The sequence below is a fragment of the Carica papaya genome, chromosome 3 (assembly GCF_054855325.1).
Source record: "Carica papaya isolate Zhongbai chromosome 3, ASM5485532v1, whole genome shotgun sequence".
Classification (NCBI taxonomy): Eukaryota; Viridiplantae; Streptophyta; class Magnoliopsida; order Brassicales; family Caricaceae; genus Carica; species Carica papaya.
The window spans coordinates 11,989,062-12,005,161 of NC_142311.1; the positions used below are offsets into that span (position 1 = coordinate 11,989,062).

The following is a 16,100-nucleotide window of genomic DNA, read 5'->3' on the forward strand; positions in this document are numbered from 1 at the left end:
TGGGAAGATGAAGGAAGCAAATCGGCTATTGGGGAGTGATGTCAGCAAACGGGAAAATGGGCCTGGAGGCCCAAAAAGCCGCTTCACACTATCCGGATATGTTTCCTGCGGGAAAACAGCACCTGCCAATTCTGCTGCTTTCCAGAGAAACAAAGAGAAGAAAAAGAAATTGAGTCTACAGTCTACAATACGATACAATAATTATACAATTTACTATGAAAATAACTATTTCTTTAACCATCTGTAATATTAATATGAATTTTTAAGTTATATATGAGTAATGATAACTTTAAATTCATAAACAACATTTGGCATTCAATCCAAATTATTGAGTTCAATCTTAAATGAACAGGATTGGACTGAGTTGAATTGTACATCAAATCTGTTCAACTTGGAATGATTTCAATTCTGTTAAACTTGAGGTCTTGATAAATTTAAACTTGAATATGTGATAAAAAAAATATAAAATAATAATAAATGGACTGTGGCTAGCTTTCTTTTCCTCTTTAAGTTTAGTTATTTTTATATTACACTGTAGAATTATTTCAAATTGAGTGGGGAAGACTAAAGAAGAAAACCTGAGAGGTTGGCAAAGAATAAGATACAAAGTTCAAAAACCCAAGTCATGGGGATTTGGCTTTCAGCTTTATATTTAGTTAAAGAATTAAATTCCTTTACGTTGTCATGCAAGTATAGGATCATCCCTCCATAATGTCTTTTGGTTGAATACATAACATTACATCTTCACAAGACAACTAATCAATTAATTCCCAAAGTAGTAGAAAAAAAATAAACAGAGGGAGAAGAAACAAAATGGGTAAACATGATCATCACCATAATGGCCTGCGAGAGTTTATTGGAGCAGTTCAGACCCAGATGAACCTGCAGATTCTGTGTGTCAGTGAGTCTAACAAAAACATTATCAAGGGAAAACTTGTTGTTGAGCATACTCCAGGCCTATCGGGTCCTGGAAGATTAGCATTTGTACAGATTTACAGTGCCTCACAAGTAGACCCAAGTAAGCTTTTTCTTTTTTCTTTTGGTGTTAATTAATTTTGAAACTGGATACAGGATTATTAGTGAAATTTGCCTAGGAAACATTTTAAACTTAGTTTACAGTGTGAATTATATCATTTCTAGTGACAGAGACCGGCAAAGGGACATTAAGTGAAAAGGCAGAGTTGAAGCATGGGAAGAGCAAGGATGAGAATGGCACCAAAACAACAACCTACAGAATAAAGTTTCAAGTGGAGTCTGATTTTGGAATTCCAGGAGCTCTACTCATACAAAACAAACATAAACATAAATTCTTCCTTCGATATGCATTTCTTCAACTTTCCACCAATCAACTTATCCACTTTGACTGCAACTCCTGGGTTTACCCCCTCAACAAAACTTCAACTCCCAGGATCTTCTTCTCGAACACTGTAAGCCTATATTTGAAACAAATCATTTCCTGCCTCATGTTTTAAACTCTAAAATTATTCCAAAACAACCTTTGTGATTTTACATAAATGTTCTTGTGTCAGAGTTACCTTCCCAAAGAAACACCTATTGCGCTCAGAGAGTTGAGGAAGGAAGAACTTAAAAGCTTAAGAGGAGATGGAAAAGGAGAGAGGCAAGAATGGGATCGAATCTACGACTATGATGTCTACAATTGCAGACATGTTTTAGGTGGCTCTGAATCACATCCATATCCTCGAAGGGGAAGAACAGGTTGTCCAATGTCAGATTGAGGCATTAATATTCTATTTGCTAGTAAAAAGCATATCAGAGTATAAATAATAGATCCATAGAAGTTATATCTACTTATTGTCACCGATCATTGATATTATATCTAGGTAAATCTGAAGAGACCCAACCTGGGATGATAAATTTGGAACATGTATATGTTCCTCCAGATGAGAGATTTAGTCCCAAGAAAATGTCAGAGTTGATAGAGAATTCAATCCAAGCAGCTGTACATTTCATCATACCTGAGGCAAAGTCTGCCATCTACAAAGATCCAAAAAGCTTTTGTGTATTTGATGAGATACTTGACTTGTATTCTAGCAATAGAAGTCATGAAACAGAGAGAGCGGTGTTACTCAAACTAAAGAACTTGTTGCCGGCTGACATTTTCAAGCAAATTACATCTGTAAGTAAACAAGTTCCCAAGAAATTCACATTGCCTCAGATTATAGCAGGTGATTATATACTCTCAAATCATAGAAAGTAAACAAGTTCCCAACATTTCCTCACCAACATATAATATATTTAGTTTTCTTCAGATGATGAATTGGCATGGAAGAATGATGATGTATTTGCACATCAAACACTCGCTGGAATTAACCCAATAGTAATTCGAGTAGTGAAGTCTATTCAAGAGATAGAGGTAATCATACCTGTAACCTGTCACAAAATCATAATAATGTCGAATAACCAATAAGCTAATAACAATTACTTGCAACTACTTATTAATTAATATTGATCAATGTGTTATGCATAAAGCACAATTTTTTACCGTGACAGTCTGAATTCTACAGGGCTTCTTACCAAAATTAGAGAAATCAGATATAGCGCACAGCCTTGAGGGCTTGTCTCTCCACTCGGTAATTACATATCCCTTGATCTTAAAGCATTTCTAACTTACTTTTAATCTAATGAAACAAGACAACGTGCTATATACTTGTGTTTGACGATTGAGATGTAGAGTTGCAAGAGAAAAGCTAATTATATTATTAATATAATTTTCCTAGATAAATAATTGGTTCTAGATCATCACAGGCAATTCAGGAAAGGAGGATATTTATATTAGATCACCAGGAACATCTGAAGCCATTTATTGATGGAAGCAGCAGCAAGCGTATGGATTCAGAAAAGCTATCTGTTTATGCATCCCAAACACTCTTCTTCTCAAGAAGTGATGCCACATTGAAGACACTGGCAATAACATTGAGCGAAGGTTTGGATACAAGGGTGTTCCTTCCGGTGAGCCAAGGCACAGATGCTGCACTCTGGCATATGGCTAGAGCTCATGTTGCAGCTAATGACTCGCTCCACCATCAACTAGGAAGTCATTGGTGAGTCAGAGCACTTGTTCACAACTCGAAGTCAAAACAATGTTTCTCTTATCAACTTCTAGCTATATTTACTAATTAAATTTAAAGTGAAATCCCAGATACACTATCAAACTCTTTCTATTTTACGGACTGACATTTATATGTAAAGCAATTTCTAGGTTGCATACTCATGCTGTGGTGGAGCCATTTATCATCGCAACAAGAAGGCAGTTAAGTGCTATGCATCCAATTCATCGGCTATTGGATCCACATTTCAAAGACACAATGCATATAAATGCACTGGCCCGGAATTTTCTTATTTGCTCTGGTGGAGTACTCGAGAAAATACTGCAACTAGGTAAAAATTCCATGGACTACTCTTCAGAACTCTATAAGAAGTGGAGGTTTGATGAGCAAGCTCTCCCTGTGGATCTTCAAAAAAGGTATTTGATTCTACTTCCATATGTTTATTAAGAACATTAAATGCAGACAAAAGTATTGACCTTAGTTTCCTTGATAGATGGATACATGAAAAAATTGGACACATGAAACACAGATACACAACAAACCTCTATATGTACACGTGTTGTCATGTCTTTCATAGCATATCCAAGACAATTTGCCTAACATCAAACAATTGTTATGAGACATCACTTCACAAACCTGCAGTTGTTTCAACTGCCTCAAGTATTGGTTGATACTAGTTTCATGCCAAATATCTTTTTTCCTTTCTTCAGTAATGTTTCCAGCAATGTCCTATAAATAATTATCTCAACCAATTTCTTAGTATCGTGCACCAAGATGTGTATAGATATCTAGTATGCAGTATTTATTATCTGAGAGGGATCCGAAAAGAGCATAAGATCAGTAGTCACATTTTTAGCACTAGAATAATTTGTTAAGTAGCATTACAGTGCAGTACTGGACAAATTTGCAGTAAAAATAAAGATAATTGAAGAAAAATACTATGATGTACTTTGTTTGCTGTACAAAATACAAGATTGATAATGTCTTTTGACTCTATTAAAAAATATACCCTAAACTTTAGTAGTTACAAATTTCTTTCTTGGTAGTACGCATTTATGTTCAGTATCAAGTTTTCAAACTATCAATCATAACACAAACAGATGGTATTATAGTCCTATCAAGTTTTTAAGCTATCAGTCATAACAATCAATAGATTGTATTATGGTAGTCTATATTGTACTTAGTTGGTGAAGTACACTAAAACAAACACTACTCTACTGGCATTACTTGAATCTTACCAGTTACTAGCTCAGTAATACTGCTGCTATTCTCTTTTGTATGTTTATGCACGCACACATGTTTTGTAAGAATACCAAATTCTACCGTAAGTCTGTAATGCCATATGGTGGCAACATAATACCAGAAATATGGCGTTGGAAGATAAGGCTAGTCTCACCAGTGTTCGAACCGTCTTCCAAGACTATCCTTATGGCACAGATGGACTAGAGATATGGGGTGCCATTCAGACATGGGTGACAGATTTTTGCCAAATCTTCTATAAAGATGATGAATCTGTCAAGCAAGATGAAGAAATCCAAGCATGGTGGTCAGAAATTCGAGAAGTTGGCCATGGTGATAAGTGCAATGAGACATGGTGGTACCAGATGGAAAATCGATCCGAACTAATAAAGACTCTAACAACTCTGATATGGATTACATCAGCACTTCATGCTTCAATAAACTTTGGCCAATATGCATATGCTGGCTACCCTCCCAATCGCCCAGCAGCATGTCAAGGATCCATTCCTAGAGAAGGAACAGAAGAATATGCAGAATTCCTAAGAGATCCAGATAATTACTATCTTAAGATGTTACCAGATAGATTTCAGATGGCACTCTATATAGCAGTAATGAATATTCTCTCCCAGCACACATCAGATGAAGTCTACATGGGTCAGAGGCCCTCATGGAACTGGACAGACAATGAAGAGGTTCTCCAAAAGTTCAAGAATTTCAGTGAAAGACTTAAGGAGATAGAAAAGGAAATTTTAAAGAGGAATGAAGACCCCCAGCGCAAGAACAGGGTAGGCCCAGCCAAAATTCCATATACATTTCTCTATCCTAATACTTCCAAAGTTGGCCAAGTGGGCGGAATCACAGGAAGAGGAATTCCTAACAGCATATCCATTTGAATTTATATAATATAATTGATAATTGAAAAACGAATTTACTATAATTAACCAAATTTTACTTAGTAGAAACAATAGAATTCATGTTATCAAGGTACCAGACATGCTTCATAAGACTACGTAAAGGCCCTACTTAAACAAAATAAACTCATAACTGTCATCACCATCGAATTATATAAATATATATACAAATGAAAATTTGTGACATGTTCAAGCACATAGGTCAAATTGGGTAGCAAATCATGAGAATTCATGCATTTTGATTATTAAAAGATGCAACATTTCAAATCCATGCCCAGGAAGGACGGGTACTTAAAAACAACGTATGTCAACAGATACTGGGTTTCCTGATACAATAGGACTTTTCACAGTAAAATCAGGTACCAGAATGTTGATAGCTTTGAACATGCTCTTAAAATGGATTTGCTAGCAGCAGCTCAAGATATATTTGCAAAACTACTTGTCAATGGTCATATATATTGTGATGGTAGCCATGTTTTGTCAAGAATGCCGATGTTGAAGAGAAAATGGTGATCTATCAACATGCTGTGGATTTCCCATCACCATATCAACAACCATTTCAGCCGTCCCCAGAGCCTATAAAGTGTACAAAAAATGGTCATCCTTCATTTTGTTATGGGTAGCAATACCACAAACATTCTACCTTTTGAGGAATCAAAAAAAGATATTTATATTACTAGAGAAAGTCCTCCACCTTCATGCCCTGTTGCCAGAAACACATGTGACAAACCAGGCACAAGCCCAATCACTGGTTTCCCATCAGGCACTGAGACCGGGAAAAATATAATAAAATCATTTTTATATGTGAACAACATGCTTCAACTACAATACAGAATTCTAATAACAAACAACATTCTTTTGTTTTATACACTTCAAGACCTACAAACTTACTGTATGGGCGCAATCCTACTCTCACTTTCCTCTTATGAATGAAATCTTCGAGGGGAACTTCTCTTAATTTTGGAAAGAACTCTCCAACCCGCTTCCATATATGAAGAATTACAGACTCGTCCACTTCAGTGCTAAATCCTGCAAATTGGCGGCTGCTTCCTGCAAGAAAAGAAAATGTTAGTGGAGAAGAGAGAAAAAAAGTATGCAACAGACATTAATCTACTTTATACCAACATAATATGGAATAGTTAAATTAGGAAAATCTGCAAGATAAAGAAGATAAACCAAACAAAAAGTACTCCAAATCCCAGCATAATGAACAATCTTAAAGCATACCACCAGGCACTAGCCCAAATGGTTACTCCCAAACTCTTCCTTGGGCTTCCTGGCTTGAATCAGGCCATACTGTTCCTAGCTCACATCCATAAAAGAAAACTTATCCAAAATTTGCATAGATGCTGAAGTCTAATTTCTAGTGTGATGACAAATTAAAGCCGAATATAAGGAACACTAACATGCAGAAGCGAGCAACAATGGGCATATCCACATAAAATAATGGTGTTCTTGTTATATAATTTGGGGCAGATAAAAAACAAGGGCCTTAAACATGGGAAAGCACACTAAAATTTACCAAGAAGAAGATTTCCCCTAGTATCCGTTGTGGCAGTCATCGCAACAGACAACATTTGCTTCTGCTCATCATGTATAGAAGCGGTTGTATTATGATCCAAAGTTACACCTTGACAATCAATATAACCTACCTCCATTAGGCCATGATTTAAATGAAGAGAACTAAAATTTTCAAGCACAAGCAGGTGACCCTGTCAGGAAAATCAAATGTGACGCAGATGTTACATAAACCCCTTAAGATGAAGATGTTAATGTAATTCTTAGGATGCTCATGTTGAAAACTCTAGAAGAATCAGAAAATTGACCACGATGAAGCCTAAAACTATTCATAAATTTCATAATATCAATTTTAAAGCATTTTCCTCCAGTTCCTATAGCATCACTTATACACAAGCATGAATCATTCTATTATTTTCTTTTCTTAAATATCAAAGCGATCTCCAAGGAGCAGGGATTCTGAAATCTTATTGATATTATATACCAGGAATACATTGTGGAACGTGAAATACTGCAAAAATTGTAAGCATATACAATTGCAGCCAAACCTTCCGAGGTTTTATAGGGAGGTCCACCATGATGTCTAATTCTCTAAGAAGTTCATGCATCAAAGACCCAGTCCAACAACCAGCTGCAACTATAATGGCCTTTTTACTGTACAAGATATTCTTTGAAGTCTGAACAGCTTCCACCTCCCCAGTGTTGTCAGATCTGAGAATGCAGAAAAGCTATAAAACTTAAAATACGGATAACTTCTAAACAAGAACTTTTTATAGTAAATTTCACTATGCAACAAGAGGATGACAGTGCTTTTATCCTAAACTTCAGTACAGCATTAAAGGAATGACAGCAAACCTTAATAAACCTGTCACTGGTTCATGATAAAACTCTGCATATCGACCTTCTAATGCAAACTGTCTGTTAGCCTATAAATAATACATACACATTGATCATTTTATATGTGTGGCAGATAATGAAATCTGAAGCATAAAGCCAAAAGAAAAGACTGCAAAGCATTAACTGATGCGAGTAAGAAAATTTTAATTTGGAATAAATTTTCTATTAAAGAACTTTTTTAAGTATCATTAGAATTTTTTATTTTAAAGTTATTTAGGTTTATTTAGACATTATAATGTTTTTTTCTTTTTCTGTAGATTTTAAATATTGTAGGAATTAGAATCTTTTAATTTCCTCTTTTATAATATTCTTATTTGCTATAACTAACTTCTGTGTAAACACTAATAAGCTGCCAACAAAGAGAACAAGCGATAATGAATTAAGAATTTTTTTTATCAGAGATTTATTCCCGATTATCTCTCTCCGTGTTTCTCTATAGGATTATTTTTCCATCTACATATTTCTTTCAAGCTATATCATTCTATATTTCTTCCTCTTGATTTGATCTCTAATTCATCTACCCAGTCTTTATTCTCCAATTTCTCACCCAAATTTCTTCTATTTCTAAAATATTCACAAGACAAGTTAGTGTAACTGCTACTCATCTTGTAGCAGACCTTCTCAATGTAAGAGACAGTACGATGAGCATCCAATTGGCAATCATCAGGTAGAAAGACAGCCCCAGCATCATTTCCAACCAAAAGTTCAGGTTCCTTTAGGAGCAACTCACATGCAGATAAGTACTCTGCTCTTAAGCCAGCTTCTACGAGTTGCTTCACCTTTGCCTTCAACACAATGGAGTCCTCAGGGGTTCTACCAACTAACAGGCTTCCTGCAGAATGTAGCAACACACAAGGCCTTGATTTTCAATCAAGTTCTTTGGCATATAAGAACTCAGAAATACTTCTATTAGAAAATGTTCTTCGCATTTCACAACACACTATTGTAATTTCCCGTAAAAGTATCATATGAGGTCAAATTTTATATTTTTTAATAAAATTTACATCATATCTTCTAATTGAATTCTTTATATTTTAGAAAAATATATATCTTTTAATTGAATTAAGTCTTTATTTTGCAAATGAATGCTATAAAATTTCTAAATTTGTTTTAACCATAGCGCTGCAGAAAATACAGCTCAAAAAATTATTCCTCACAGCTGAAGTACCATTTCCTCATTGGTCCAGGCATTTTTTTTCAAACCCCAGTCAAGTTTATGCATTGTGGCTTTTCTAGGAAGCTCATTCTCATTCAGGTCTTAAATACCTGTTTTTTTCCAGCCCAATACTTCCTGAGGATCCAACCCTTGGTCGCGTAAACTGTCCGCTAACATCGTCCACAATTTGTGGCTCCTGATTGTCAAATCCCAGGTGTCACTTCCAGGTGTTTTGTGCACCATCCATAAATAGCCCTGACCTGGAAGTGAGCCGGTTCAAATGCCAAATAGAGGTTAGAGGTATCATCTATACAACAAACGGAAGTCAGGATGGGGGGGAAAAAAAGAAAGAGAGAAGTCTTCAATATTTTACCATGTCAAAATTGTTCAAGAAATACTGATCTTAAGCTATATTAAAAGTCGATTTACAATATTTTTTACACGAAGAAGCCAGGAAGAGATGGTAAATATAGGAGTTAATCAGCTAAATTAAGATTTATTAGGAGTCGTAATCAATGAAGCATAGTACTTTTAAGTGGCTAGTCCTAGTGATTAATTACATTTTTTGTCTTTTGTGGTAAACTCTTTAGTCAACAACGCAAGACACTCTGTGCTATGCTGAATACATACAGGTTTGCCAATTTTCACACATTTTCTCGAGAAAAAGATTATTACGCAAGAGGGACAATTGAAATATATATATATATATATATAGAGAGAGAGAGAGAGAGAGAGAGAGAGGAGCTAACCGGCGCCTGTAGCACCAGAGCAAGGGACGGCCTTGTCGACCACAGCAACTGAAAGATCCGACTTCATCAGAAACTGTCTGGCAATCGTCAAACCGATTATGCCTGCCCCGACGATGACAATGTCAAAAGAATGGGAAGCGGCCATGACACGACTCGCAGGGGAAGCGTTGAGGGCTTCAGTTCGGGACCTTCGAGTTCTTTTGATGGACAGCGCGAGGCCCGATTTTCGCAGAAATCTGGAGCAAAACAAGCTTGACTTCAACGGAGGGGCACATGACTGGTCGGCAGGAACTGACACGACGCAGTTTCTTAGACGACAGGAGCTCGAAGAATATACTATTGAAATCGAAGGCATGGTGTTCTGAGTTCTCCTCTAGTTCTTTATTGCATTTAGAATTTAAAATCGACAGCGAGCTCCGCTCGAGGTTTTTGACTCATTGCGCGAAAGCTTATAGAGATGTGCTCACAGTAAGCTCAACCTTTCCAATTTCCTTCCGATTCTTCTGATTGCAAGGTTGCAACAGCAGCTTGAAGAAATCATCCCGGCACTATTTTATATATATAAATAATTTATAAATTAATTACAGGTAGTTTTAGAAATTTCTAAATTAATAAAAAAAAAATGTTCTAATATTTTGATTAAAAAAATAAAATTAGACTCTATAAAGAACATATTGGAACAGAAATTACTACTTTTAATATACAAAGGCATTATAACAACAACCAATTACATGAACTTGAATCTATTTTATAATTGAATTTTCATATATATGGATGATAGAATTCATACAAATAAAAGTAACAAAAATTAAAAATGATCATTTATAGAATTATTAAACATTTTACAATTTAAAATTTTTAATATTTTCTATATTTATTAATTATTATAAATCTGAACATACATAAATAATGAGAATGTTAAATAAATAATAAATAATAAATAAATTTGAATGCATATTTTTGCATATAAATAAAAAAAAGTATGTAAATCAAAAAATTCTTATCCGCACAAATTTATTTTTATTATAATTAAATAGTATCCTACAAAATATATAAATTTGAGTACATATTTTATAATAAATAAAAATAAATATTTAAAAATTATATTTTATATATAAATAAATAAGAATCACGTAATTAAAATATTGTTAATACAATATTTATAATAATGATTCCAAATTTAAATATATATATTTTTATATAAATAAATAAATATATTAGATAATTTAAACAAACATTATAAAAAAAACATGTACGAGTAATTAATGTCTTAACATCAGTGCATAACTTTATTTTATAATATTTATATGTAAAACACCAACTTCGTAACATAAGATTACTTTTGGTTCTACAAAAAATTTTTTGTAAGTAATTTTAGCAATTGTCATATCATATCGTTTTTATGCTAATTTTATTCCCTAATTTCGTTGAAAGAAGTGTTTTTTTAAAAAATAAAATAAAAAATACATATATTAATTAATTAAATAATATACATATATTAACAATAACACAACACGTATAATTTTTAAAATAAAAATTTATATAAAAATATGATTCAACTTAAACTTACTATTTTTTTTAAAAAAAAATAATAATTGTATTAACAACTAAAGTAAATGATAATTAGTGGTTTAATTAAAAGAAGTTACGTATTCAGCGGCCGGTTGTACACGGTTGAAGCAGCGGGAAGGCGAGAACAGAGTCCATGAATTGTGCAGGCAGAGCTTCCAGGTAAAGTCAATCACGTTGATGATGGGGCCAAGAGAAGCCATAAAAACCTAACATGCAAGCAATGGATAGATTCATCACGTAAAGATAGAGGCTAAGCATATTTGCTTTTTCCTCCTCTATCAACTCCTCTACACTCGTCACTTCGTGTTTATATAACAAACTCCCTCCAACCATAAATGCTCACAAATGAGAAGACAAATATGGAAAACCAAGTTCCACAGTCTAAAAATCCTGAATCCAAAGAATCCAAACTCATTATCATCACCGGTGAATTTGTCATCAGTCTGAGTCCCACGCTACGGATTCCTGATAATTCAGTTGTTGTTCAGATTTGCAGCGCCACTGAAGTCAATACAGGCAAGTAGAGTTTTTACTTGCTGATATCAGAATTTTTGCATTTTGGTACTTGTAATTCAATATGGTTTCTATTTTTCAAGTACAGTAACCAAGAAAGGAAAAGTAGGCGAGAAAACATCCCTCAAGCGGGGAAGTAACAAGAAAAAGATGGGCAAACGAATTGTAACATATACAAGAAATTTCCGGGTTAACTCAGAGTTTGGAACCCCGGGAGCTTTCCTGATAACAAACAAGCATAAGCACAAAATTTTCCTTGAATCCGCCGCTCTGTATATTCCCAAACAAGACCCGAGTTTTGATGGTGAGTACGAAGTTATCCATTTCTACTGTGGCTCATGGATATATCCGATCAAGCTTACAGTGGATCCAAGGGTTTTCTTCTCAAATACTGTAAGTTATCCCTTCATGGAAAATTCCTTTAGTTTTCTCTCCAATGGGAATAATATTATAAAAAAAAAAAAAAAAAAAACTAATTAATATGTTATTGTACTTGAGCAAGTGTTACCTTCCAAAGGAAACACCTAGTGGTCTATCGAGATGGAGGAGCAAAGAACTCGAAAACTTGAGGGGAGATGGATCCGGGGAGAGGAAGGAATGGGAAAGAATCTATGACTATGATGTATACAATGATCTTGGTAATCCTGATAAAAGTGATCAACATATTAGACCTGTTTTGGGAGCATCTGAATCATACCCTTATCCCCGTCGGCTAAGAACAGGTCGACCACCTTCCGTCAAAGGTATACATTCTCACCCAACAATTTCTTTTATACAATATATGTATATATAGAATATCATATATGTTTTATGAGTAGATCCTTCAAGTGAAAGCCGACCAGAGTTGATCAATTTGGATGTATATGTTCCACCCGATGAGCGATTGAGCCCAAAGAGAGTGTCAGAGTTGATGTTATGTGTAGTCCAGGCTACTGCACTTATTCCTGAGCCTGAATCCGCGAAGAACTCTTCCAGAACCTTCAAGGATTTAAAGCAGCTGCAAAGCGAATTGATAAGTGATAAGGACAAAAACAAGGCAATGCCCAAGTGGGTAAGGAAACAACTGAAGCAAATTGTATCCAGAAAACTCTACCAACTTATGAAAACTCAAACAAGGCAACATAAGCCCCACAAGAAATGTCTAATAATACCTTCTTTGGTCAAACAACAGCCGAACAGGTTTCCAACACCTCAGCTTTTACCAAGTACATCATCATCATCATCAACCTTACTATATTAGTCAGCAGCCATTCCTGATTTTGCCTTTTAATTTCATTTTTCTGTTTGGGCAGGAGAACTGACAGAGTCAGAGTTAGAGTCAGAGTTAGAATCAGAGTCAGAGTCAGAGTCAGAGTCTGAATACTACCTCGATGAAGATGACTTCGAGTTTGGGCGCCAAATGCTCGCAGGAACTAACCCTGTACGAATCCGGATATCAGAGGTAAAGAAAAAGTACTTAAGTAATTTGAATTGATCTTAAATGTTGTTTTTACTTAAAACTTTTATAATGTTTTATTTCTATTTGATAGAATTGGAATTATATCATTATTTAGACAATTTAAGGAACACCAAGAGTTTTAAGTAGTTAATTGAATGCTTATTCTTTTTGAATCTATGGGTCTATTGACGTAACAAGTCAATCCTAAAAAATATAAATTGCAGAATGTAAGCATGCAGGAAACACCACATAGAGATAGGCAGGAAAATCTCGAATCCGATACTGTCAAGGACGAGACAGAAGCAGAAGCAATACTCGTCTTAGACCACCATGACTATCTGATTCCATATCTAAGCAAAATAAATGGCGACAAGCATGGTCATGGTGGTATTTATGCTTATGCATCTCGGACAATACTCAAGTTGTATGATGACACACTAGTTCCAACGGAAATACAACTTACAAATGGTGATCCGGATTCTGTTCACCGGTTTCTTCCACTACACACTGACAGAGATGAGCTTACTTGGAAACTTGCCAAAGCTCATGTTGCAGCTAATGATTCTGCATACCATCAACTAATTACCCATTGGTAAAAATTTACCAATTTTCCATTACCAATTCTCTTTGTATTTAACTTACCTAATTCGTGAATAATATTTTCTGCAGGTTGCATACTCATGCAGTGGTGGAGCCATTTATCATTGCTACTAGAAGGCAGCTAAGCGTGGTGCACCCAATTCATAGGCTATTGGATCCTCATTTTAAACACACCATGCATATAAATGCACTGGCACGAACCTTTGTTATAAACTCAGGGGGGATCTTTGAGAACATATTGTTTACAGGCAAATTTTCCATGGAGTTGTCTTCTCAACTCTACAAGGAATGGAGATTTGAAGAACAAGCGCTCCCTACTGATCTTGTCAAAAGGTAATATTCTTTTTCATTTTTTTTACACCCGACTCTTCTGTTCATCACATATGGATTCTACACCTTATTTTAACAATTATTTCTGGGTAAAGAATATCCATTAATATATTAGTTTCCGTTCCTAGTATAACTAAAAGCAGAATTTGACGCTACATTCTACAGAGAATAACTGAAAATTTAACTATTCTGTTAATCTATACATATATATATATATATGAATTCTTTTCAATGTGTAAAGAATAAGCACTATTTTTACAGAGGTATGGCAAGTAATGTGTCGGGTGGAGAAGATTCAAAGTCGGACTTACAGCTGTTTTCAAACTTGTCTAGAATAGTTCAAACTCTCAAATCTATGGCCTTTTGGTTGGCTGTAGAACTCGGAAAATTAAACAGCTCCTGTAACTGTGAGGGAAAATTATGGGAAGAACTGCTCCAAGAAGTCTCATTTATTCCCGTTAGGGCAGCTACAGGAATCGAAAAAGACCCATATTCAGTCCATAACTTGACTAAACTATTCATAGAAAAACCATCTTCGGCTGCTACCATAGTGGATAAAATAAAAAAAGACCCGTCCTTGTCAAAGCTATTCGCTAAATCAATTCGAAAAAACCCATATATTATGGCAAAATTAGAAGAAAATGCAAGACAAAAATACCCCAGGTTGGAGCTTAAGGTGGAGGACTATCCCTATGCCGTTGATGGACTTGAGATATGGAGAGCAATCCAGATGTGGGTTGCAGATTTTTGTTGCATCTTTTATGAAGATGATAGTTCTGTAGAGTCTGATGAAGAGATCCAAGCATGGTGGAAAGAAATAAGAGAGGTTGGCCATGGTGATAAGGAATGGGGGTCCCAGATGATCAAAGGTCGATCTGATTTGATACAAACTCTAACAACTCTCATCTGGATTGCATCTGCTTTTCATGCTGCTATCAACTTTGGCCAATATGCTTATGCCGGTTACCCTCCGAACCGTCCAACCCTTTGTCGAAAACCCATCCCTAAAGAAGGGACGGAAGAGTATAAAACCCTCGAAGAGGCTCCTGAAAAGTATTACCTAGAGACTTTGCCTGACAAATTTCAGATGGCTCTTACTGTGGCTCTAATGGAGGTTTTGTCACGACATGCATCCGATCAAGTTTACTTGGGTCAGAGGTCGTCGCCAAAGTGGACTGACAGCCAACTAGCACTCGCAGCGTTTGCAGAGTTCCAACAAAGGCTTGGCGACATCCAGGAAAAAATCTCAGAGAGGAATAAAAATATCCAACTTGCCAACAGATTTGGACCTGCTGGAATGACTTACACACTCTTGTATCCAGATACATTCAACCATGCATCCAAAGCTTACATATCAGGAAAAGGGATCCCCAGTAGCATCTCCATTTAATTACTTGCAGACTTCTGTATCCTGATGTTCCAAGTCATGTATCTCAAGGATACATCTCAAGAAAAGGAATCCCCAATAGCATCTCCATCTAGCTTAGCTCACATGTTGATTTACAGCTTTTCCTCTTGTCAAAGAAATAATTAATTTTCTTTTTTTTTTTAGGAATGTCTAATTTTTGAAACAGAAGAAAATCAAGGACTGGAAGACAGAGAGAGATTGCCAAGACCTGCTGACAGTTTTGAGTCGAATTTTTACTTATTTGCCTGTATTCTCGTTTTATTCATTTACTGTTGTTATTAATTAGCTTATAACTGCTGAGTTTTGATAGTTAGAATATCTAGATGGTTTTCTCGATTAATTGAACTGTTACTCATTTGATTTTCTCCATTTGTATTCCGGGGAAGCATTTAACAGATGGAAGCTGATCATTGAGGAAAGTGTACAAACAATGATTCTGTAGAATGCAAGATTATTGATGAATTTCTGAAAGAATAAAGACCTTGAGTCTGTCAATTTTTCCCCAACTCCTTTCCCTAATTTCCTAATCAATACTCTCTGTTTTCTTATATTAATTCCTATTGTTCAGATCCATGTCTCAGGTTCCTGACAGAGATCTCTCCATGAAGACCTTGAGAGATTCTTCTTCAGAAAATTGTTTGACCTCTTTATAATCTCTTTTTTTTTTTCTTTTGCCTAAGTCCACACTCTGGATCAAGAAG

The 16,100-nt window shown here is 35.3% G+C and overlaps 3 protein-coding genes and 1 long non-coding RNA gene across 9 annotated transcripts; 2 read left to right on the forward strand and 2 right to left on the reverse strand.

Annotated features, from left to right (window-relative positions):
• Positions 1 to 6: 6 nt before the first annotated feature.
• LOC110821650 (putative linoleate 9S-lipoxygenase 5) lies at positions 7 to 5,244 on the forward strand. Of its 2 annotated transcripts, none has more exons than XM_088215822.1 (9): positions 7 to 1,018; positions 1,141 to 1,427; positions 1,530 to 1,716; positions 1,842 to 2,186; positions 2,271 to 2,374; positions 2,526 to 2,591; positions 2,767 to 3,062; positions 3,221 to 3,484; positions 4,432 to 5,244. In XM_088215822.1, exons 1-9 carry the CDS (start codon positions 814 to 816, stop codon positions 5,198 to 5,200), a joined length of 2,523 nt encoding a protein of 840 aa, XP_088071948.1. In that variant the 5' UTR covers positions 7 to 813; the 3' UTR covers positions 5,201 to 5,244. The 2 variants fall into 2 exon arrangements, with proteins under 2 accessions (XP_088071948.1, XP_021907260.2); XM_022051568.2 differs by having other exon boundaries at positions 3,562 to 4,440.
• A 181-nt stretch (positions 5,245 to 5,425) lies between these two features.
• LOC110821702 (FAD-dependent oxidoreductase family protein) lies at positions 5,426 to 10,086 on the reverse strand. 3 transcript variants are annotated; one of them, XM_088215825.1, is made up of 9 exons: positions 9,539 to 10,086; positions 8,900 to 9,049; positions 8,251 to 8,465; positions 7,592 to 7,662; positions 7,285 to 7,447; positions 6,741 to 6,930; positions 6,110 to 6,268; positions 5,913 to 5,984; positions 5,426 to 5,794 (listed from the first exon to the last, which is right to left on the reverse strand). In XM_088215825.1, the coding sequence occupies exons 1-9, from the start codon at positions 9,891 to 9,893 to the stop codon at positions 5,778 to 5,780; spliced, it is 1,392 nt and encodes a 463-aa protein (XP_088071951.1). In that variant the 5' UTR covers positions 9,894 to 10,086; the 3' UTR covers positions 5,426 to 5,777. The 3 variants fall into 3 exon arrangements, with proteins under 3 accessions (XP_088071951.1, XP_021907312.1, XP_088071952.1); XM_022051620.2 differs by having other exon boundaries at positions 5,896 to 5,984; XM_088215826.1 differs by lacking the exon at positions 5,913 to 5,984.
• Positions 10,087 to 11,435: 1,349 nt separating this feature from the next.
• Positions 11,436 to 15,947, forward strand: LOC110821630 (linoleate 9S-lipoxygenase 6-like). 2 transcript variants are annotated; one of them, XM_088215821.1, is made up of 8 exons: positions 11,436 to 11,626; positions 11,712 to 12,016; positions 12,126 to 12,366; positions 12,442 to 12,828; positions 12,916 to 13,064; positions 13,286 to 13,653; positions 13,731 to 13,994; positions 15,796 to 15,947. In XM_088215821.1, exons 1-8 carry the CDS (start codon positions 11,446 to 11,448, stop codon positions 15,839 to 15,841), a joined length of 1,941 nt encoding a protein of 646 aa, XP_088071947.1. In that variant the 5' UTR covers positions 11,436 to 11,445; the 3' UTR covers positions 15,842 to 15,947. The 2 variants fall into 2 exon arrangements, with proteins under 2 accessions (XP_088071947.1, XP_088071946.1); XM_088215820.1 differs by having other exon boundaries at positions 14,253 to 15,905.
• LOC148266702 (uncharacterized) lies at positions 12,810 to 14,436 on the reverse strand. Of its 2 annotated transcripts, none has more exons than XR_015817795.1 (3): positions 14,303 to 14,436; positions 12,990 to 13,041; positions 12,810 to 12,903 (listed from the first exon to the last, which is right to left on the reverse strand). It is a non-coding gene; the product is annotated as an uncharacterized LOC148266702 (long non-coding RNA). The 2 variants fall into 2 exon arrangements; XR_015817796.1 differs by having other exon boundaries at positions 12,810 to 12,920.
• Positions 15,948 to 16,100: the final 153 nt, after the last annotated feature.